General features: G+C 36.9%; 1 protein-coding gene across 2 annotated transcripts; it reads left to right on the top strand.

Moving 5' to 3' along the window:
• The first annotated feature begins 7467 nt into the window (after positions 1 to 7467).
• AUG6 (HAUS augmin-like complex subunit) lies at positions 7468 to 22437 on the top strand. 2 transcript variants are annotated; one of them, XM_077371827.1, is made up of 14 exons: positions 7468 to 7756; positions 7845 to 7901; positions 8050 to 8144; positions 10342 to 10492; positions 10907 to 11032; positions 11145 to 11301; positions 14475 to 14535; positions 14607 to 14928; positions 17616 to 17741; positions 19800 to 19952; positions 20298 to 20544; positions 21032 to 21286; positions 21371 to 21505; positions 22036 to 22437. In XM_077371827.1, the coding sequence occupies exons 1-14, from the start codon at positions 7544 to 7546 to the stop codon at positions 22074 to 22076; spliced, it is 2139 nt and encodes a 712-aa protein (XP_077227942.1). In that variant the 5' UTR covers positions 7468 to 7543; the 3' UTR covers positions 22077 to 22437. The 2 variants fall into 2 exon arrangements, with proteins under 2 accessions (XP_077227942.1, XP_077227941.1); XM_077371826.1 differs by having other exon boundaries at positions 21032 to 21505.
• Positions 22438 to 23872: the final 1435 nt, after the last annotated feature.

Here is a 23872-nt window from a genome sequence, read left to right as displayed (position 1 = left end):
ATTTTTTGGTTTTTCAATTGTTTTTAATGTTTTTGACTCAAGAGGACAGACTCCTATCATCATAAGGGTAGGACAGACTCCTGATATCCCACAAATGTTTGACAGCATCCTATACTTTGCGGGGGGAATTGGACAGAATCATGACTCTGCAAGGGTTGGACAACATCTTATACCTTGCAAGACTGGATAAAATCACATGACTTGATGAGAGGTTGGACAGAATCCTAACCCCTATGATGATAAGACTGACTCTCTAAGGACGGATTCTCTAGCTAAAGATTGACTCATATACGAAAGGACTGACTCCCAGACTAGTAACTCTAAGAGAGGGGTGCTAATGAGACTGGGCTAGTCTCCTAGAAGAAAAATGATAACTGGGACGAATGAGACAAAGCTTCTCTCCTATGGGCGCAACTTTGTACCAAGACATAGCTCGCCTCTTAAATGGGTATGACTTCTCTGCATGAGACATAGCTTGTCTCCCTGAGGATAACCTTTTCTACGAGACAAAGCATGTCTCTCTAAAATGGTGTGACTTTGTTAATGAAACAAAGCATGTCTCCAAAAGGGTATAACTCTGTTCTACATGAGATATAGCTTGTCTCTTAAAGGGGGCTCTAGATGATTCTTTCATTGCCCGTGCAATGAATAGAGAAACCTAATGTTTAAGGGTACACATCTAAAAGACTGGACAAGTCTTTTAAATAAAAGAGGGGAGTGCTACTTGGACTAAGCAAGTCCCCTAATGATGAGCTTGGGCTAATACCTTCATCGCCATTGCAATGGAGGGAAACTAATATCTGAGGTTGTCTACAAGTCTAAGAAATCTCTATCTAAAGAAAGAGAGAGTAAGAGGAAAGAGGGTACTACCACGACTGGGTAAGTCCCTCCAATGATGGGCTTGGGCTAACGCCTTCATTGCCCTAGCAATGGTTATGAACAAACATAATGAATCACCCTATGATCTTCGAACTCTATGTCATTACAACATTCAAGTGTCCATGCTTCATCACTCTCCTAGTGGAAAGAGTTGTTGCCTCACTTGCCTGCAATATTCCAGTTACCATAATGGCCACAAACTCGAGGCTGATCTCTTCCTACATCCCGCTTCGAGCTTCTCCAAGAGGGTCTCTGCTAACTCCACTGATTATTTTCTCCTTTACTGTTTCAAATGGTTCGACACTAGTTTCTGAAAGCTTTTCATGGATCATGGGTAATATCCTAAGGCCTATTAAGTTGTTCGTGACCTCATTAGGAAGCTGCAGAATGTGGTCCAGAATGATGATCTCCGCCAAGAACCGAACAATTTCGTTACTAAAATTAATGCAATTATGGTAGAGCAAGCTGTACGTCTCAGCCGTGTACCATGGACTAATCTCCTGTAAATACTCCTCAAATAACTCCTTAGGCACATATGTTATACTCAAGTTCACAACCCTTAGTGTAGTTCCATAATGAAGTGTTCCAATAGGTGCTTGTTGGATGCCTCCACCAAAGTAATATTCATATTCAATTCCATACATTACCACCCCTGTGTGCCAAATAGCTTTAATAGCTTTTCCAAGAGAAGAAGTTGAAAGCTGGCAAACAAGCTCTTGGCTAAAATCATGAAGATAAGGAATACTAAGGCTCCATTAAGAATGACAAGGTTTGAATAATGAATAGATCAAGGCACACAGACTCTGATCTCCCCTCCCTCTTCTTCCTCATTAACTCTCTCTATTTCTCTATACTCTTTCTTAACAAATTAGAAACCTTAATGCTTCTACTTCTAAATTGAGTTGAAAAGCGAAATGAACAATCAGACAACAAATACTATTCGACAAGGCAACAACTTTTAACTAAGCAAGAGAACTTAAAGGGATGTGACCATCAGCTACATTTTTTACCGGATGTCTAAGATCTATGTTTCTCATGAACAAACAAATTGGAAATCTCAAAGATATTATATTGGAACAGGTTGTTGCTACTTATGCCACAAAGTATGAGAAAGGAGCTCAATACAACTATGTGCAAGAAAATATCATCTAAATTTTCCATAGAAACAACATCACAATTTTTGACGTATGACAATTCAGATGTGCATGAACATATGTAATTTCACACATGTACAAGAAGAATAACTACTTGATGCATGTAGGGCTAAATGATAATTCAAATGCCCACTGTATCATTTTATACAAAACTCCAAAATGAGAACACAAGAGATGCTATAGGGCACACAACACCTAGAACCGAAGCCCATGGGCTGTAAGGCATTAGGATAAAATGATACTGATGAAAATGCACAAATTAAGTTTGCAGGTTATGAAATAACGACATAGAGCCCAAGAACTGAGAATTGAAACTCTACACATTACTTTTTTATAATTGATAGCGACTCCAACATATCATCTAATTGCATTATACTCCATTGTCTTCTAGTAGGCAAGGTGAATTAGCACGATTTATCAGAACATGACAGCATCAATATTCTTGCTACATCAGCACAATTGCCCAATACGATATTAACTCTACCATGCTCTTTGATTGCACTAGGTCTCCTTATCTTCTATTAAGTAAGATGAATTAGTTTAGGCACCAGGACATGGGAGAGTTGATATTTCATGTTACATCAATGCGATTACCCTAACCAAAAGAGCTATTATCAAGATTTGGCCATGAGAGTGTTAATATTGATTGTAACCACTCTTGATAATTACACAAATTCCACTCATTCTAACACAACCCAAAGATATAAGCTGACAGAAATCACATACAGGCCATGTAAGCATCGCTCCATCAAAATTAACAAAACTCTTCAAGGATATAATTAAATTACTTCACACATATCATAACAACGAAAGAGCACACTAATAAAAAAAAATTATCTGAGCCTTTGAAGTGTAAGGTTATCAACGACTGATGAAGAGAACCCTTTTTTTTTTTTAGATCTCGCCAAAATCTCAAAACAGAGGAAGATCTTCCATATTCATGCTCATAGATGAAATCAAGTTCTAACCTTTGTAATTCTGCTCCAAAAAATAATAATCCCTTGACAAAAGGTCCTAAGCTCAAGCAAAAATTAGAAAATGAAATTCGCTTACAGAAGAACACATTTTTGAAACTAGATCGAAGGATTTACAGCTTATAATTAGGATTTAACAAAGAGATCTACAAGTGATTTGTTTAGATCACAGATTTTGAAGACAAAGGAAACAAATCTAAAGCCTTTCGAGCTTAAGATAGGGTTTCAAAACAGAATTAGGATTTAAATGAGAGCAAAAGGAATAGAGAAGCTAAGTAGGCAAGGTAACCTAATGGAAAGTATATCGCCGGAAAAAGAAACTGACCGGAGGCTCACCAGAGTACCGACGAATTTGATCGGAGAAGGTGAAGAATATTAGAAACCCTAGTTTTTCCCCAGTCTCTCTCTCTCTCTCTCTCTCTCTCTCTCTGATTAGTTTTAGAAAATCCTAAATTACCCAAAAAAAGAGGTTTAAGCTTATATTTATAGGCATTTGATGGTGTTGATATTGCCACTACTGATTAATGGGCGCGCGGTTTTGCTCGAATTTTTGATAAGCGCACTGCCGAATCGTGTCCTATTCGGCCATACACATCCATTCCAGGATAAATTCGCCCCCCTCTCAGGATAAATTCAGCCCCTTCTGCATTGCACTACGCACACTATCTCAGCTCGTTTGCTGAGCAAACGAGCTCGGATCGGGCTGAAATTTTGCAGGGACCTTGGTAGGACCCTAATTCATTCATTTGATGGGGTTTTGCACAAAATTAGAATGCTTAGGGCATGGTCAAAATGGGGTGTCTACAGGTCCCTATCAATTTCCCACTTGCGGGCTTCTAATTAGACGACTAAGATCATCACAATAGCCATAATAGCCGGTTTTGGGCCGTGTACTATACAAGAAAGTGCACCATAGATGGGCAATTGATAATACCAGAGATGACCCCATCTATGCAATATGAGTTTGCTATATCGTGCACGTCTCTCTCGTCTGACCTCCTGTTTTCTCTTTGTTTTCTAATGCACAATACAAGCACAACAATCTCAATATAATTTGGATTTTGCTGGGATTTTTTACTCCTTCTTTTCCTCCTAATAGGTTAAAATAAGAGGAGATTCATTTTTGTCATAAATTAGGTATTAAAAAGCTCCCTTTTATTCTTTCTGCCAATAATTACATATTGTGTTCCAGGGAATTGTGGGTGGCTAGGGGAAATTGCCCTCTCTGCAATGGGTTCATCTTGAAAATTCTTGATATCTTCTAAACCAGGTAATTTGTATCTTCCTCTTCTTCTTTAAGTTCATTTCTTTTCTTTTCTTCTCTTTTGAATCGTCTATTGTAGGATGATGTTGATTTTTGTGAATAAAGCTTTTAACGTGGCCAATATCCCTTTTTCTTCTAAATATTTTGATGAATACGCTTTTTTGACATAGAAGTACGTTTATTTGGAATCACCATTTTAAAATAAAAAGGTTTCTCATTTTTATAGTAGGATGTGAAAGACATGTATTGCATTGTTCAAAATAAATCGTTCTTTCTATCCATTATCTATATATATTCCATAGTGGATACTTCCTTCATAACACAATAAATACGGATACGTGCGCATCACATATAGTATAGCTAGGGATGAAAAAAAATGATGTGGTTTTCAAAAGGTTTTTTTTCACATCTCTATTCCATATATTGTTCTAAAAACAATAATTCGTACTGATTGGTATGGTGCTTTCTGTTCATATCCTCATTCGGATTGATATCTATCTGACATACTAAGCTCCAAACTTAGCACTATTAGTTTAGAGTTTAGTAAGCACGTAGTTCGCTTCTTTTTGGATGTGAAGCAGTGTCAAACCAAAATACCCAACAACCATTAGCTCTCCATGTAAAGGAGGTGATCCAGCCGCACCTTCCAGTACGGCTACCTTGTTACGACTTCACACAAGTTAAAAAGCATATGGATTTCTCATGTTATAAATTGAACTAAAAGTCACGCAATTCAAAATTCTTTCCAATGTTTGGAATCCCCTCGTCAATCCTTAAGGGTGTGTTTGGCGTACCGTTTGAAATGGCGTTTGAAACGCCGTTTTGCAAAACGGCGTTTTGGTTCAAAACGCCGTTTTGCCAAACGGCGTTTTCATGTTTGGTTGGTCAGATCAAAACGACGTTTTAAACGGCAAACGGAGGTATTGTGTGTTTGGTTGCAAATGCCCCAAAATGGAGTTTTAGTGGTAAAATGACCAAAAAGGGCATTGTTTGGTTGGCCTCAATGTAACTCAACTACTCTCTCATTAGGCCCAATATTAAAAGGTTATTAGGATCTCATTCAAACACAATTAAAATTAAACATCATTGCCATAAATAGTTATACTATTGTTAAAAAAAATAAAAAATTAAAAAGTGGCAAAATGAGTAATTTAAATATCACATAATTCATCACGAATGCGGTCCCGAACCGAACCCATGAAAGCATCATCATGTGCATAGTCAAATGTGTCATTCTGATCCATCTATTTTTCCATACACCAAATGTGCGCTCTATAATGTTCCTAAGAGAGGCGTGTGCTTGATTAAATTTCTCATTTGAACCACTTATTGGTTGAGTACCATGTCGAAAAGCTGGAACATGTGACCTTTCTCCCTTGTATGGGGCCAAGTATCCCTTCATATTGGGGTAGCCAGCATCAACCATATAATATTTATCTACATCAAAATTTGAAAAAAAATTATGTAAGATATTATATATTATAATATATTAAATTTACAGTATTATTATATATTATAATATATTATGTAAGATATTATATATTATAATATATTAATTCATTAAGATATTTGTTTACTATTTTATTGTAAAAATTCAATAAAGCCAGAGACTTCATACTTGTTTGTTTACAATAAAGCCAATGATTCATATTTGTTTACTATTTTAATAAAAATCAACAAAGAAAGAGAAGAGATTTTATACGGTGTAAGCCCTTATCACCTCTTATTTTTCAAAGAAAACTGTATGGACCAAACTATATGATGATCCAAACCGTCCATATAGCCATAGCTTAAAACAGAGAGAGAGAGACCGGTCAAATGGTGGGAACAATAAAAATAAACAAAGACTGGGGAGAGAGAGAGAGAGAAAAACCCACTCCCCTTTTAATTTATTTCGTGATTAAAGGTGAGGGTAAACATGTAAAAACCCAATACCCAAAAACTCCGTTCAAAACGGCGTTTTGCAAACGGACCTCCCCCCCTCCGTTTGCAAAACGCCGTTTTGAGGGTTCAAAACGGCGTTTCAAACGGCGTTTCAAACGGCGGCTGCGCACCCAAACACGTTTGAAACACCGTTTGGCCCCAAAACGGTGTTTCAAACGCCAAACGGCGTTTTAAACGGTACCCCAAACACGCACTAAGTTCTTCTGCATACGTTAGTTTCTCACACTTAATTATGCTAAAACGTAACGTTTCTTAGAAATCAATAGAAACATCACTGGTGTAGATAAATGCATTTATGTGAAGCCACACTTTGTGTTCCGTTGGGAAAATCTAAGCCGTTGATTTTGTAGTTCTTTATGTTACACCTGAGATCTCTGCTCTCTACGCGCAGATCCTGTACGCCACATTATTATTTTCCGCAATATCAACGGTCCTGATTGCAATGTATGTCCTCTTATAGGACATAAAAGGGAAATGATATATCTGCCCCCTTTTCTTCCTTCGGTCACGCCCTTGTAGTGTAAAAGCGTAGTCATAAATACACTAGATGGGCCAGGGAAGAAAAGGGTGAGAATTAATCACTTCCCGACCCAAAACTGACTGTTAGTGTTGATTCCAACGGTAGTATCTGCCTAGTAGTTCTCAAAATTATAAGGAAAACACTTTGAAAACGGGATTCCGTTTGGAAAATAAAAACGGGAGTGGCATCGCTGTTGATTTGACCTTTCCAAGATATGTTTATTATTTTTATGGGGATTTGAGCCCCTTACTTTGTCTTTTAGCGGGCATGGCTCTAATGGTTTGATGCCCTTTTTTTACACAAAACGGGATCCCGTTTTCCTAGGAAATCTGAAATTATAATAAGGTCCAACTTATGGACCAAAAAAAAATTATAATTAAGGATTTGCTAAGGACCATCGCATAAAGCATTTTGAGGAACGGCTGCTGCAAGAGAGTGGAGCAACCTCAGATGAATTAAATCAATAAGACAAAATCCTAGCCTTTGTGGCTGCTCTCAAATGCAGTAGCCGTTCCGAGAAATGTTTTCTACGATGGTTTCTAGTATATCCAAAAAAATAACACAACTGCCGGCTTACGCATCATGGCTCACGTTAGCACCTTCCCTCTACTATTTTTTGAAATCAAGGACGGCCAATAGGCGAAAACGTGGATTCTTTCTCTCTCACAAACATGGGTCCCACGTAGAAAACAAAAATTAAAAATTAAAAATCAATCCCTCTTTCAGACTTAGAAAAGAAACAAAAAAAAAAGAAAACCCTGCAACATTCAAGAGAGAGAGAGAGAGAGATCTGTAGAGAGAGAAGGCCATGGAGAGAGAGAAAGAGAGAGAGGTAGAGCTAGAATCTGCAATGTATACAAACTGCTTATTATTAGGGTTAGATCCATCGATTTTAGGCATCGGAGGTAGCAATAATAATACCCCTCGCGTTGGATTATTCCGTCATTCAAACCCTAGATTAGGAGAACAACTCCTTTATTTCCTCTTATCTTCCTTAAGAGGCCCAATTCAATCTGCTAAGGTAGTAGGGTTTCTCTATTTTCCAGATCTCTCATCATCTCCTCTTTTTCTCTGAATTTTTTCCGCTTCATAATCTCGTGTTCTTGCAGGATTTTGATAAGGTTTGGCCGATCTTCGATTCCGCGCAATCTCGTGACTTTCGCAAGGTAATTTGTGAGATTTCTCAGTCTGAGATGAGAGATTATGATTAAGAAATGGATTTTAGATTTCTCTTGTTTTAGTTTTAGTTTTTGCATTTGTGAGATTTCTCAGTAGTGATCTGTGTTGGTTTATGCTGTATTTTTTTTTTCGCAGATTGTGCAGGGGATCATCACTGAGCTAGAGTCCCAGGGCGCGCTTCCGAGGAGCAATTCGCGAGTTTCGTCTCTAGCGACTTGTTGTGGGCAGAGGTTCGTGGCGTTTCTTTTTTCTTTTTTTAAGATATTTAATTAACATTATAGTTTTTTTTTTTTTTTTTTTGTTGTTGATGCGGCTTCAAGATTCTGTGAGACATTTATAGATCTCTTTTATCTGTTGTTTCTGAATATTAAGTTTACAATTGGTATCCCAATATTAAGTTTCTTAAATGGAAATAAAATATCATATCTATTTAACCTTTTAAAATTTTCTATATATTACTTGTTATAACCGTATTGTTATGTAAAAAAAATTGAGAATTGATTAAAATAGTTTGGCTAATCCATGAATCGTTCTATTTGAGGTTTGCCGAATCCGACACTTCATACTCATGTTGGATTCCGACACTTGTATCGGTACCGATGCAACATAGTTTTGTACACAAATCTACAATGTATACAAACTGCTTATTGAAATAGTGTAAACTCTCCTCCAAGGATGTAGGCACATTGTCGAACTGTGAAAATCTTGTGTTTTGTGCTGTGTTTTTTGTTTCTTGTATCTCATTCTCATCCTGTCTTTAGCTGCACATCGAGTTGAGATTAGAGACCTCTCAATTTTCAATAGGCTTGCTTTAGCATTCTTTCAGTTTGAGTGAAAGCATGACCTGGCAGACCCTACAATTGGTTGGATCTTTTTGCTTGCATTATCAACTGCAAATGATTTTTTACCAGAGTTTGACTTTGAGAGAAGAGCCCCGCTCATTCTAATTGGTGTGACGTATGGAGAATGTCCATATGGGTTCTAAGGATTCTAGAGTTCAGTCTCAACGAATAATGTGGATTTCATTTTCTTTTTGGCCCATCTGAGAATCAAGATTGAGGTCCTACTAATGTTTATATTCTAATACAGTGGTGCATACCAAACTGAGGTCTCAAAACGACCGTGGTGTAGTTATCGATTTTTTGCCCCTTCGACCTTTGCTCAGGTAGCCATCAGATGGCGAATATGATCGATCAAGTTGTTTTTGCCCAGCCTTGGTACATAGATCTTCTTGCTGAGAGGAGGAAAAAGTGGACGGGGATTTCGTGGATATAGATATTTCTTAGGAATCTAGTCTTCCGGGTTTCAATGTCAACATAGCAGGCAAGGACCAATTTGATGGATCATTTTAGCATGATCCTAATCTTGAGAATTCTAAAAAATTGAACCTAGTGAAACTAAAAAAATTTACAAGTCGAAGTCACAACTCACCCACCTATTTTAACTAGATATTTTTATTATCTAGTTAAAATAGGTGGGTGAGTTGTGACTTAGACTTGTAAATTTTTTCATTCTCGGTACTTAGTATTATAATTCATGTTCTGAAATATTCCCTTAGATTTTCTATTTTTCCTAGGTTGAATGATTTATTTGATTTTTTATTCAACTTGACTCTGAAATGTTTCAACTATATAATCTTATGTTAAGGTTTTTTTTTTTTTTTACTTGTAGCAATAGATAGAAAATTGACTGACAAGCTGTCAAGTTAGGCTTCACAGGCTCGCTAGCAAATCAGAAGCATTTTAAATTACATTACAAATTTCAAACATAGTCATTTGTAAAACAAAGCATGGCAAAACTGTTGAGAATAAAAGCTAATGTGAATCTGAGGTGGAAACTGTGCATATCTTTTTTTTCCTGGACCATGAGATAAAAAATCAGAGGCATATCGGTTTATGCATTATGGCTATTACCTACTGGTTGGGTACTAGCATGTTGGTCCCAAGCAAGGAAAACTAATTTTTGGTTTTTTAATGGCTGATGGCAACCCTACGTTTTTTTTATCCATAGATATGAATTGCATGGTACCATTAAAAAAAAAAGAGAGAAAAAGATATGAATTGCATGGTATGATGTATTCATATATTGTTGTACCAATTACCAAGCATGTGAGTATGGTATCTGGCATCTTATTTCGTTGAACAATCCCTGGCGTATTGATAAGATTGCTTCTCTTTCTATTTATTTCTAGCCATTCCGCAGGTTGCGTTTGCATATATTTTCTTAGCGGTCCTTTTACTTTCATTTTCTTGAGAAATCTTTATTTTCTCAAAATATTCTGCGTAAGTTTTCTTGTATTTTGTTTTATATTTTTAACCACAATAACATGCATCCTTCCCGTCCTTTAGTTTTGCAATATTTGGTGTTGTTGATTCAGCTGAATTAAATATAAAATCACAATAACTACATTTTATATTGTGATTGCAGATTTGTTGAGCTTTTATGGCAGCTTTCTTTGCATGCTTTACGAGAGGTCCACAGACGAACCTTCACAGCTGATGTAGCGTCTAATCCCCTTCCTTCTCCATTGACAGATGTCTCATTTTCGCATGCAGCTGCCTTACTTCCTGTGACAAAGGTACTAATAATTTGGTCCTTTTTCTTCCACTTGTCGACGTTTTTGTTTGGACTTCTGAATTTATAGATTTTGGCAACAAAACTCTTTTAAGATGCACAATCTGCAAATGGAGATGGTTACTTCAAACATGAAAATATGGATTCATTTCATTTAATGCACACTCTTATGAAGATCTTTAACATCATTACCTTTCAAAAAAAATAAAAAAATCTTTAGAATCATTTTGAGCTATTTGAAACTTCAAAGCATATATTGCTTGATTTAGTGACGAGAAAGAGGTAAAAACCAATTGTATCCAGTGTGCCATAGTTCTTATTTCTTCCACTATTATTAATATTTCAGTGTTTCAAACATTTTGGCTTCCACCTTTGATAACATGCATTACCTTTAACTCGAGCGTTTTGTGCTATGCAGGCAAGAGTAGCTCTAGAACGAAGGAAATTTCTTAAAAATGCAAATAGTGCTGTCCAGAGACAAGCTACGTGGTCAAGTTTGGCCCACGACATAACTGCCGAGTTTCGTAGTCTTTGTGCTGAGGAGGTAGTGTAATTTCTCAATCATCAACTTGCACTAATGTTTCTATATCTTCCAGCGTCCTGCAATTTTTAACTATTAAATATTGTTACAAGATATTTCGATTCCTTCATTTCAGGCTTATTTGCAGCAAGAACTGGAAAAACTACAGGATTTGAGAAGCAAAGTGAAGTTGGAAGGGGAACCATGGGATGATCGTGTGTCTGCTTCAGCTCAAAATTCCCATTTGGTAACTAAGGCAACTCGCCTTTGGGAGTCTTTATTAGCACGTAAAAGTAAGTGTACATTTGAGATTGGGTAGATGAATCGGTGCTTTTTTTTTGTTTATGGATTTCTTCTAGCATCAATTTTGTGAATTCTCTATTCAAGACTTTGTCGTTTCTTCTAGGGAAATGCTTGTTTTTTTTTTGTCATAATTCTACTATTTGTCATAGAGTTTAGCATAAAGTACAATTCGCATTGTGCACCAAACAACCTCAATGCCAATCAGTTAGGGGATGCAAATTAGTCCCTCTTTATCTGCACAGTTATTATAAATTTCATATTAATTTTGATTGCTATTAGCCACTACTGATTTCTCATAGATTGGTGTTGCATTTTATTATGGTATATTTATCTGTTTGGCTCTTTCGCACATGTTGCAATATCAAAATAAAGATATAGTTGGGATCTCAATCAGCTTGTATGACATCTTTTAAAGCCAAAAGGAATTCACTGGCTACGTGTCATTTGGCTTGCATCTAAGCATATCACGCTTCAGATCAGAGATCATTTGGTGCACAACATTGAGTCAGAAGTATCATTTCCAAAAAAAAAAGAAAAAAAGAGTCAGAGGTTGGCCCAACTCTCTTGGTGAGCGTGATGAGCCGATTGCCGACGATTAGGAAGTCATAAGTGGTGATGGAGTCAAAGAGTAATGTAGGGTGTCGTTGACAACAATAATCTCGACAATGGGCCCCGCTGAGGGTGTCAATGAAGGTGATACATATGGATCTCTCTCTGACTTCAAAACTCTGGAGATGGAATTTAGGCTTGTACTTAGTGGCTTCATGGATGGCGAGTTTGGTTACACGCATATGAGCTTGAAACAAGGCAAGAGTTGTTGTAGTCTTGTAGATAGCTGACTATCATTGCCACCGTCTCCACTTGCGCTTCAGATACAGAGAAAGTGAAGTCGAGTAGAAGCTGCTTTGAGGAACTCGAACTTCACAATGTTGACAATGATACACACTAGTCGAGTAGTCGACACTAGCGAAAGATGTTTTGAAAAAAAATCAACTATTGGTCTTGCCAAAAGGTCCAAAAGTTCCAAAAAGAGACTCATTGTTGTGTAAGCAGACAGACACAAAGATTGAGCTACGACATTAAAGGAAAAGCCCCTCACCCCCTTCTTTTTCTCCTTATCGTATCCCAACTTCTCAAGATAGATGCGAGGGAATCGAGGAGCCTATGGTGCATCGCAATGGAGACTACAGACTCCAAGTGCGATGATAACATTCCCAGCTATGGCATTGAGTCTTGGTACTATAACATGACATGGTGATGCCAGCTTTTCGTTCTCAAGCAAGCCATGCTCTTTTATTTTAAGGAGTCTCACGGCCTCATGCTACCCGTGCTTTCAAGTTAAGGGAGGTAAAGAAACTTGCGAAATCCATGTTTCGTCTGATTCATTCTGAACACTGATGCAGTAACACAAGTACTTTCTCTCTACAATCATTTTAGCTCCAAAGCGCTAAATGCCTTTTCATGGTCTGTTTGTGTGGGCACGAGGGCATTGGTGTTGGTGGAAGGGAGGACATGCTTCCTTTGCACCTGTCATTGCGTCATTGTATTGGAGGCATATCAGAGACATCGATAAGAAGCTTCAGTGAAGAGGGCTCACATTTAACTCTAAAATAAAAGGAAATAGATCTTTAAATGGGTTTAACTCGTTTTGAGTTGATAGCAATTTAAGGCTATTATCATGATTGTTCTAGATAGAGGTTGGGACAACCAAGCAATAATTCTTATTAAGAATCAATTCTATTATTCAGCTGGTACAATTTCTTTTAGAACAAACATAATAAGTATTTGTATATTTATGGAGCGAAATTTATCTGAATGGTTACGTACCTATTCTATTTTTAAATTTAAAAAATAAAAAAATAAAGAAAATGGTAAAAATTAAGTTAGATATCCAAAAACTACTAAACAATCTAGATAAAGCACATTCTTTATTTCCAACCGAACATTATCATTGAACCATCAATACACTAGCAAAATAAAGTATCAACCTCCTATCCAACTATTGTTAACAAGTTAATCAAAATTATACAAAGTAAAGAGATTGACCACAAATTTATATTACATTCCCAATCTCTCACGTAAAAACCACAGAGTCATATACTCAAAGTGATGAAACAAGTTATCACATCTCTCAAACAGAAGTGAAGACACAATAACGAGTAGAAGAATACGATATTAGGATTGATGACTTTCACCCTATTATAAAAAATACCCAATTATTTGGTCTATATCCAGTCCATAGTTGCCGGAAACTCCTTGGGTGGGTGGGAAAGCCGTTTCCCCTAAAATGCGTTTCTCACAGGTGGGAAACTCGTTTCCCCTAAAACGTGGGAAATGCGTTTTGGAAACGTTTCCGAAACATAATAAAAAAATTGGAGAAATATTTCTGAAACACATGGGAAACATATGAGAAAGTCATGTAAATGATGTGTGAAATGCGTGATAAACGTATGCAACACTCGTAGAAAGCACATGTGAAACGTGTAGGAAACATGTGTTGAACTTACGAAAATCATTTTGGAAAAAATACATAAAAAATTGTGGAATAATTTTTTTTAAAAAAAAGGAAAACAATAGGTAAATAATATAAATGAAAATAAGAAAAACTCAAATAGAAATTTAAAATTAAAAAAAAATTAAATCCACAAAACCAAGTATTTCGTATTTTCCTTGTGTTTTGTGTGTGTTTTTTCTATCGTTTCTGAAACGCTTCTAATGCGTTTCCTAAGATGTTTCTCATACGATTTTCTCGTTTTTTCGTTTCTCGTTTCCTCTATATTTTTTTCCACGCGTTTCCCGTTTCCGTTTCACGTTTCATTTCCTGAATTCGTTTCCCACCCTGGTAACCATGTTCTAGTCACCGTGTATATTAGTGTAGTCTATTTTTGCTTTGTAACACCAGTGGTATTCAAATCTTTTCCAGTCAAATCTACATGTGATCTGTATAGATTGGGAATGAGGAATATATGTAGAGAGGTATTCACGGCATTTTGTGTTTTCAAACTATTTATTTTTACGTGGTACTTTTTTTCTTGAACGACACGTATAGAGTTTTACTCCTAACTTCTCCAATTATAGTGGTTTTTACTTTTTACATTTTTGTTTTCATGACTTGTGCTGTTTAATGTACATTAAACTTCTATATTTGTTTATTCTTTTACAGGTCAACACGAGGTTCTTGCTTCAGGCCCTATTGAGGATTTGATAGCTCACCGTGAGCATCGGTATATCTCAAACTTTAAGTTTTGTGAACAAATTTTCCTCTTTTCCTTTTTTCTAAATATTCTTTTCTCAGGTACCGCATCTCTGGGTCATCTTTGCTTGCAGCTATGGATCACAGTTCTCATGTTCCTTATTCAGATGTTTTATCTGTTCAACCTGGTGATCTGAATTCAGCGCCTTCAGATGATCAGGAACAGATAGATGGCTCATTTATCAATGTCAATATGGAAAAACAGAAAAACACCATAGAGTCAACTCATTTTCAAGTCAATGATGAAACTCTTCCCCGGGTGGATGATAGAAGTGGACGGGTCCACCCCACTGTTGATATAGCAGAAATTCTCAGGCGTTGGACACATGCTTTACAACGGATTCATAAGCAATCACTTCATCTGGTATGTGTGTATTTTGTTTGGTTTTGTTTTGTTTGTATTGAATAAATTGTTGGCATGCTATCATTTATTCAGCAATTCTACTTTCTTATATCAAGTTATGTAAGCTATAGTTCAACATAAAATTTGAAACTCATAGGCATACTGTATTCATGCCACATCTGGGTACCACAGTTTACAAGCATCATTCAATGCTGGAAATGGAACTACACTTTTTTCATATGGCTTTAGACTGATCCAGCCAATGCAGGACTTTTTCCACGCGCAGAAACTAGCATGTACTGTGTGGGAGGAAATGGTTCTATGGTGATGGAAATTTTCTAGATGCCACTAATTGTGGTTTCAGTATTGCATATGCTCTCACATGACCCCATCTATTTGTTGATCGTTTTATTATTTAGACTATCAGTGCATATGGGGACTGACTGGACATCTTTTATATATTTAAAGGATGATGATCAAACACTCCGTTATTAGCCAGTCATTAGTGTTATATGTCTGCACTTAAGACAGATATGATGGCTTGCACTAGATTTATTTTTTATTTTCAGCCTGCAGTTTTTGGTATAATCCATCTTTGATTCTCATCTTTTACAGCCTGCAGTTTTTTGTACCCTGAAGTATCCAACCATATATGTATATTATTTGTGTATGTCCAAAGGCAAAATGTTTCATCCTGGTTGTTACTATAACAGAAATCTCTTGTTTAGTCCCTTTAATGGTGAAGGATTGATTATGAAGAAATCATTGTTTTATTTTTCCTTTCATATGATAATTCACTATTTATGCATTTGGTATTTTTCCTTTCATATGATTGTAATATACCTTTTCTTTAATTGCATGTTTTCTGCATTTCTATGTTTTTTAAATTTTAGGAGGTTGCTGTGTCCGACACTCCATGTCCGTATCAATAAGTGACACTCGTGCCTGTGTCGTAAGCTGGGTTTGGCAGGACCCTCCAAGCTCAAATTTCTCCCATGAATCCATAGCTTGCATTAATCTTCAACAGAGAAGCCACCTGTGTTTATCTAAACCCGGGCATGTGGTTTTTCTCCTGTTGCATAGTTGAACAACTATGGAATTTTTAATCTGCTTGCAATTGAAATGAGACAATATACATCTGCTCTACTCATTGTCATCCTGTTTAGGTCTTTGTACAGACTGATTGGTCCCCATTTTGAAAATTGTCTTTTGAGGGCATATCTTTTATGTTTATGCTTTATGACTTCTCAAAAACCCTCATCATATTTTCTTTCTATATGTTCCAAATCGTTGTCCTGATAGACAGTTTGATTACGATTCCAATCTGTGATTTTGCTTTATGGTGATGAGAAACCCCTGGGCTCCAGAAGCTATATTCCCGGTCTTGTCTTGACTATGAACCAACTCTATATTTCCTTGTCTTTTCTTGATTTTGAAACAACCAAGGGTTGATCACTACAGCCAGGACGTGTAGGATAATCTGAAAAATAATTGGTTACAATTCTGTAGTTTTGACCAATGCATGGGGGCGGGAGTTTTCATATGCTTGCTAATTTTCGTAAGCTTATCACTTGTTTGCAGTTTCCTTGGATAGCCTTCCATTACTAGAGACTATCTTGAGACTGGATTTGTTTTGAACAGGTTTGCCTTCTTATGTGATCCACCATGATCAGGAGTTGAAATTATTTGGTCAGACCAGTTGGACATGGATGTTTTCATTTTAGGCCAAATATCTGATAGTTGAGGCATTGTTTGTTTTCAAATATGGACGGGATTGTTTATCTTTAGCTACCGAATACATGCAGCCTCATTAAGATTTTCTTGCGGATATGGGGATGCTTTTAATAGGGAATATAATTAACAAATAACAATCTCATTATGGCTCACAATGATCGCACATCATGTTTATCACTGCTGGCTAAACGATACTTGCCATTAAGTTTCCACGTTACTTGTTAGTTTTGTTTCAAGTGATTTGTTTGTCATATTAGCTCTTTTCTTTTGGGTGCAAAGATCAGCAGTTTTTCTTAGTCGCATGTTCCCTTTATTTCATTGATTTTGCATTTGTCTTCTATTTAAGTATATCTAGGGTTGAATGACTTCCAGTTGCAACAACATAGACACTGGTCATATTTTCTGCCAAAGAGAGCTTCAGAGTTTAGGTAGTCATGTAAATATGTAATTACCTATCTTATACATTCTCGTTAATGCTTATCCGTTAAAATAATTAGGAGTATTCCAGTTAGATTCTATCGTTTTATATGCACTTTGATCTGAGTTTCTGTGATTTTTCTACTTTTGTTCTTCTGACCTTTTAATCAGAATCGGTCTTAATTTCTCTTAACTCAGATTTATTCAGTGCATGTTCTTTCATTAATAAATTGAACATTAGGAATCATATTCGTTGTAGGTGCTTGCATCCATTCTGTATGGTTTGTCGGGATCATTGGCTTGATATGATGCTTTTGGTGCCTCCTTTAATGGAGAGTTTGTCTTTTAATCTTTTTGTTGCTTTCAATTATAAGTTGTATATCCTGGCCTACTATTTCTTAATTCTTATACAGTTTCTAATTGTGGGTCATCTAGATTAGACTATGCTCTGTATTTGTTTAAGTCTGACTATAACTCCATTCTAGATCTCTTGACTTTTATTTTCTTTGAATTTAGTTGTTACCTTGGAGCCGTGTTATATGTTGTTGATTTTGTAGGCCAAGGCTAATGATGGAGAGGGTCCAGAGCTTCTACGTTGTGCATCTGATAGTGGTGTTAGTGGTCATGCTGAATCTTTGGCTGCAACTCTTGCAGAACATCGCCAGCACTTAACAAGCATACAGGTATTTGATGATAGAATTGTGATCCTTGTATATTTCTTCAGTTTGGTGAAATGTAGGTGACCCTCTATTTTTCTCTTCTAAATTCTGATGCTGTGTGTCTGATGGATATTTTTTATATTTAGTTTTTATATTTATTTTAACTTTTTCTTGTTCTGTTCAATTAAACTAATGACAAGCCATCAGGTTTCTAGGAGTTGGTAGAACCTGCCATTGTGATGGTTACATGCAAATTCTACTCTCTTTTTTTAATTGAACTCGTGTTGCCTTTAACTTCACAATCTGCATTTATTGAGCTAACCCTAAGATGAGTACTAAAAATGGAGGTGTGTGATTTAGACTATTAGTTTGGTCAACAGCACCTGGGATTATTGAAAAAATTCTTAGTGAGAAGACTTAGTGATGGGTTTTCTTCTTTCCAATGCTCAAAATGGTTTCTTAAAATGAGGTCAACCTTTGGATTGAGCAGACCTTGCAAATGAGGATCTTGCTTTGGCTTTCAAGTTAGATCTAGTCTTCTTGGGAGGCGAGGCACATGCCTTAAGGGTGGACCTCCTATTTTTCTGATGCTATAGAAATCTGAAGTTAAGAAAATAAATAAAATTAGTGATATCAGAAAATTGTGAAAGTGATTGAGGGGAATGTGTGTAGGCAGTCTAGAAGAGGTGTGCACTTTAGTGTGAAGTGTGAAGGAAATTGTGCAGTCTTTCACTCTTTCCACAAACTTCTGTTCAGACCTCTCAGTAGATGTGAAGGAAGCCTTTGTAGGATTTGACTTTCCTTCAACTGTGAACGGTGGTTGACCAGTGCTTGTTCTTTGAAGGTATCTGGCTTCTGGGTATCCCTATCACTCATACGAAATCTTTGCTAGTTATTTAATCCTCGGCCATTTTCAATTAGAACACCAAGGATATTAACCAAGATGAGTAGCTACATAAAATTGCAAACTTATTCATAAAATAGCATTTGTGTTACCATGGTTATGCTATTAACACCGTAAGCAAATATAAGTTGCTGCATTTGGACTACTCAGCAGCGCCCTGCCAGTCTCATACCTCCGGTATTAGGAGTTAAAGCACCGAACATACCAATTACTTTGTTCAGTTATTTCGGTATTTCTGTATTCTGGATCCTAGAATAGGTTTCCTGATAATTTTCTTCATGTTGCATCATTTAGGGTGAGTTTGGCTGCACAAAAGTCAAAAGCTTGGCAGTTGTTGGAATTTGGGATGCCATTCCACGTTTGGTTACCAAAATAGCATTGGACTCCCCTTTGACTCCCTTGGATGTCTCCCATGTAACAATTACTTGTCTGTGACTTGGATTCCTTGTCCCCTCCATATGACTTTTAAACCAAATTCTTCCAAAAGCAAAGAATTTTGGTTGAAGTTTTTAGGGAATGATGCTCTCTCTCTCTCTCTCTCTCTCTCTCTCTCTCTCTCTCTCTCTCTCTCTCTCTCTCTCTCCCTATGTTGGTAATGACACCCCCTACTTATTCTCCTCCTTTCCGAGTATATGCCACACAGCTAAATACTACTTGCACAATTCTCCAAGGTAATTCCAGGTAAATCAAAATGCTTGTCTCCTCCCTTTGACTTCCTATTCCACTACTCTCCGAGCCACCCCCGCACAACCAAACACACCCAAAAGTCTATCTGAGTGGCATTTAGGTTTGTTCGGATTGTTGGAACTGGAGATAATAGAAACCTCAGACACATTTATCAGTTAAGTAGCCAGAGTTCTTTCGTTGTCTATTCAGCCCACTACACATCCATGGTGATTTGTTTCCATAAGCTTGCAGCTCTATTCCAGTATTTGCCTTTAAAGCTCCTCTGTTATCAAATTCTCCTACTGCTAGTTCCGTTATTTGATTTGTATAAATTGATACTATAGTATTTATTCAACTAACAACCATTTAACTCAAATTCCACCTGCCAACATAATATGATATTTATTGCACAGATGCATCAGTTTTGATGTTCTATTCTGAATTTAATTGTATGCTATCTTTGTATATACTCAAGCTTGAAACACATTCTTACAAGAACTCCTACTTAGCAGGTGTTTATTAATCAATTGAAGGAGGTTGCTCCTGCAATGCAAGAATCTATATCACAGCTCAAGGAAGAAGTCAACAGTATTTCCTCTATTGTTCCTATGGCCAAATATGATGGCACTTTAAAGTCTCCTATCCGACCCCAAAGCAGAAGGGCGGTAAGAATCCTAGTCAATTCAGTTCATTTCAACTGTTAGCTTCTTAATTTCTTTTTGTACAGTACCGAAGTAGTATCAAACCTATGTCACAGATATCTCCAATATTTTCAAAATATCGCGTTTTATCCTGAAATTTTGATAAAACGACAGAATCCCGAAATAATCCCAGATTTTAAAAATGTAGCGATATCTTCATTTTTATCATAAATATCACGATAACATCACGATATTATCCCGATATTTTTATTTTATATTTTTTCTTAAATTATATATTTATATGTTTTTTAAATAATTTAATATTTATCGTTTTTGCCCATATAAACCCGAACTTCTTGAATTGAACAGGATAACAGCACAGATGAAATTGCTGAGTTGACGTCGAGTTTGTCATCAGTTCAGCTCGAGAAGGTTTCATCCAGCCCTGCTCTGAAACTCCCACACTTGTTTAGTTTATCTCCGAACTCTGTTAAAGGTGCTAACACACAAAAGCGTCAAGGTATAGCTCCTCAAGCCAACCTGGTAGAAAATTTGTCTGAAGGGAAATTGACAGACCAGCCTCCATCCAATGGTCACCTAGATAACTCTATACAAGGTTTGCACCTTATATTTCAGTAGATTCTCACTTAGTCTTCATCTGTTAGCCAATGATTTTCAATAACATCTGTTGTATATGGGCCGAAGCTATTGGCAAGGTTTTAAATGTCGTTTTTTTTTTTCAAATTTCCACCGAAAGGCCATTTCGGTGGAAATTTAAGTAATTTCGGTGGAAATCTTTAACATTTCGGTAGAAATTTTGTAAATAAGGGTGAAAAATGAAATTTCGGTTCAAATTTTAGCCAAATTTTCGGATTTCGGGGAAATCATGTAAAAATCCGATTCAATGTACTTTTGGTTTCGGTCCAAACCGAAACCGAAATATTTCAGCCGAAATTTTGGATTTCGGCTGAAATTTAAAACTATGGCTATGATTTTTGTTCTCTTGGTAACCAACATGATGAAGCCTTGGAGACACTGAAAACCTTTATCCATCTGAATTCGAATCTGAAGAGTTAATTTTTGTTATTTCACCCCCTTTGCAGATAGTGACAGTTCTTATGTTCAGAACATAAGGCGCTCTGTTCGTGAAGCTGCCCTTTCAACGCAATCCAGCAACTTAGAATCGTTGGATGACAACAATAGGGATAGCTCGGAACATTTTTTTGTACCTCTTTCAACAAGTAGGTTTTCTCGAATGGCTGTGGATATCAATCCAGCCCCCTCAAAAAGCAAGCAACGGTTGTTTGTATCTTCATCAGAGTCCTTTATGCACAACAAATCTGAGCATGATAAGGAGAGTAAGTTCAGTGAAGTGCCGGATGTGTTGAAACAATCAGATTTAATCAATGAGTATGACAATCGAGTAAATAGTTTTCTCTCAGGCGTTGGTTCGAATTATGCACCTACTCATTTGCAAAGGACGTTTTACAACATGGAGGATTCTCAGGATCAACTATTCTCACCTCCTTTGTTGATGGACACGTCGTTATTTCCAGATACATACGAGGACTTGCTTGGTATGTTGATTTTTCTTGAAACACCCCAAAATTTCTTTGCATTTCTTATATTTCCTCATTTCCTTTTTCACCTACCCAGCATTCCTTGAATGAATTGTGCCTCTTATGGTCTATATTATATTTCCCAGATACTTGTGAAAGGTGAATTTTATCTCTGTGGGTATCTTGCGACTTCTATTCAGGATGAAACATAATACTTTGTTAATTATATGTTAAATTTTTTACTTGTAATAGGATACGAGTGCCACAATCTTGCTATACCTTACTAACAAGGATAGCTGAACTCTTTTCGTCCTATCTGCGACTTGAGGCTTGTTTTCTTAACATTTGTCGCATCAGTTTCCTACCCATCTGCTTTCTTACAAATAATGCTATAAAATTTTGTGCACTACCCTCAATTGAGAGACTTTTGGGAACCTTCTGGGTATTGATTTTTAAAAACATGAGTTAGCTTATGATATATTTTCTATTGAGTTGCTTAAAACTATGCAAGTTTTCGCTGATCATAAGCTTATTTCTCTATCTTGCAGCACCATTATCTGAAATTGATGCTGCACTGATGGAGCGTTGAAACTGAATTTTGGGCGGAATATAACTCCTGATTTTTGGGTTTCTGGATTGAGAAATCTTACTCGAAGAAAGATTGTGATCGCCGAGATGGAACGCCGAGCACATTGATGGTTGATTGATCATATTGTAAAGTAGGCTGGCTGTTGCGGGCGCAATTTTATTTTGTTTTATTTTTTTGGGAAAGATGGATTCTTTTAATGGGTTGCGGTCAACTTTGAGAAATTATTTAGCATGTAGTGATTACACATTGTAGAGATTGGTGTATCATGGAATTATCACTCTCAATTTCCATATTGATATCCTGTTGTGATATACAGAGATGCAGTCCTGCTGTTTCTGTAAATGAAAATATTTTTTCCTGAGTTCTTTCTTGAAAACAGAATACCTAGAAACTAAGAACTCGCAGCCGCTGAAGCAACCTGGGTTGATTCTTGAGTGCTTAAAGCCGTTTATGACAGTGCTTGACATTCTAAACATCGCAGAGAAAGATAAACTCTTCTCTGTAACTTCATCTTTGGCAAAGGGTTAGTTCTCCAAACCGAGGAGGATTCCAACAAAATCAAGGCTAATCCAATCTATGACTTAGCAAAGAACATGGGAGTTTTTTCCCCTGTTTTTTTAGCCGCTTCGTACCTTCTCTTCACACATGCCCTCTTAATTATCTCCCTCTCTCAACCTCCCTTACTCCTTTCTCATCAGTCATCACTAGATAAAATAATATTCCATGGAAAAAAAACATCATGGCCGCCAAACATGGCCGCGATGGCGTGTATTTGCTTAATAACTACCATAAAAAAAGAGGTTGACCATTTTATGGTTGAGCTTTTGCTAAAAAATGAATTGGAACCAACCCATATCCGACCCAATTTTATGGTAAAAGTTTAACTCAAATTCCCAAAAATCGACCTAAGTTACACCCCCAAGACAAGGGTTGGTAGGGGAGAGCATAGTAAAGAGAGATAGGCCGAAGGCAACATCCTTTACGAGGTATGGAGCTTTTGAATTTCTCGTAACCAATGCTAACACAATATTTTGTACCCTCATGAACAAGTTATTCCACCCTTCCTTGGGTCAGTTTGTGGTCGTATATTTTGATGGCATCGTATCCATACCACAAGAACACATTGAGCGTCGAAGGATCATCTTCGAAGCCCTTAGAAATAAAGGAAGTACTCTTCTGGGGGGTTTTGGAAATGGGATAGAATGTTAAGGATTGATGTAGAAAAGGTGAAGGCTATTTAGGGAGTAGAATGGTCTCACTAAAGTATCAGATTTTTGGTCTTTGGACATTTCAACTATAATATGATGTTCAGACTTCTCTATCAAAGTGATACTTAACCAAGATGAGCTCCCAATAGACATCAATAGCTGAAAGTTGAAGATACAGCATTGAGCAGGAGACCTTAGGAGCAGTGCCTCCACGCAAAAATAAATATTGGTAGTGAGCCTCTTTTAGTTGAAAGAGGAGCTGAGAAGGATAAGTTGGTCCCCCGGGGTTCACTTGTGGGTGACCAAACTTGGCCCCACTAATTACCCAAAGTCGAAGGATAATTTGGGAGATATAACACAAAAAAACCACTTTCACTATCAATGGTAAGAGCCAGTTTTAGGCTTGCACAAGGGGGCACACATGAAACCAAGACAACCCACATTTCCTTGTAAACCATTAAAGGCAACCAACCTTTTCTTGGTGCCATTCCATATGTAAAAAGCAAGGAGAGTTTGTGCAACAGCCGTACATCCCGATGAATTGAATTAATAAGACAAAATCTGAGCCTATGTGACTGCACTCTCATA

This window comes from Tasmannia lanceolata, unplaced genomic scaffold (genome assembly GCF_043159265.1).
Source record: "Tasmannia lanceolata isolate RefF3 unplaced genomic scaffold, GAP_Taslan_0.1 ptg000037l, whole genome shotgun sequence".
NCBI classification, from domain to species: domain Eukaryota; kingdom Viridiplantae; phylum Streptophyta; class Magnoliopsida; order Canellales; family Winteraceae; genus Tasmannia; species Tasmannia lanceolata.
This window is presented reverse-complemented; position numbering and strand designations above follow the sequence as displayed.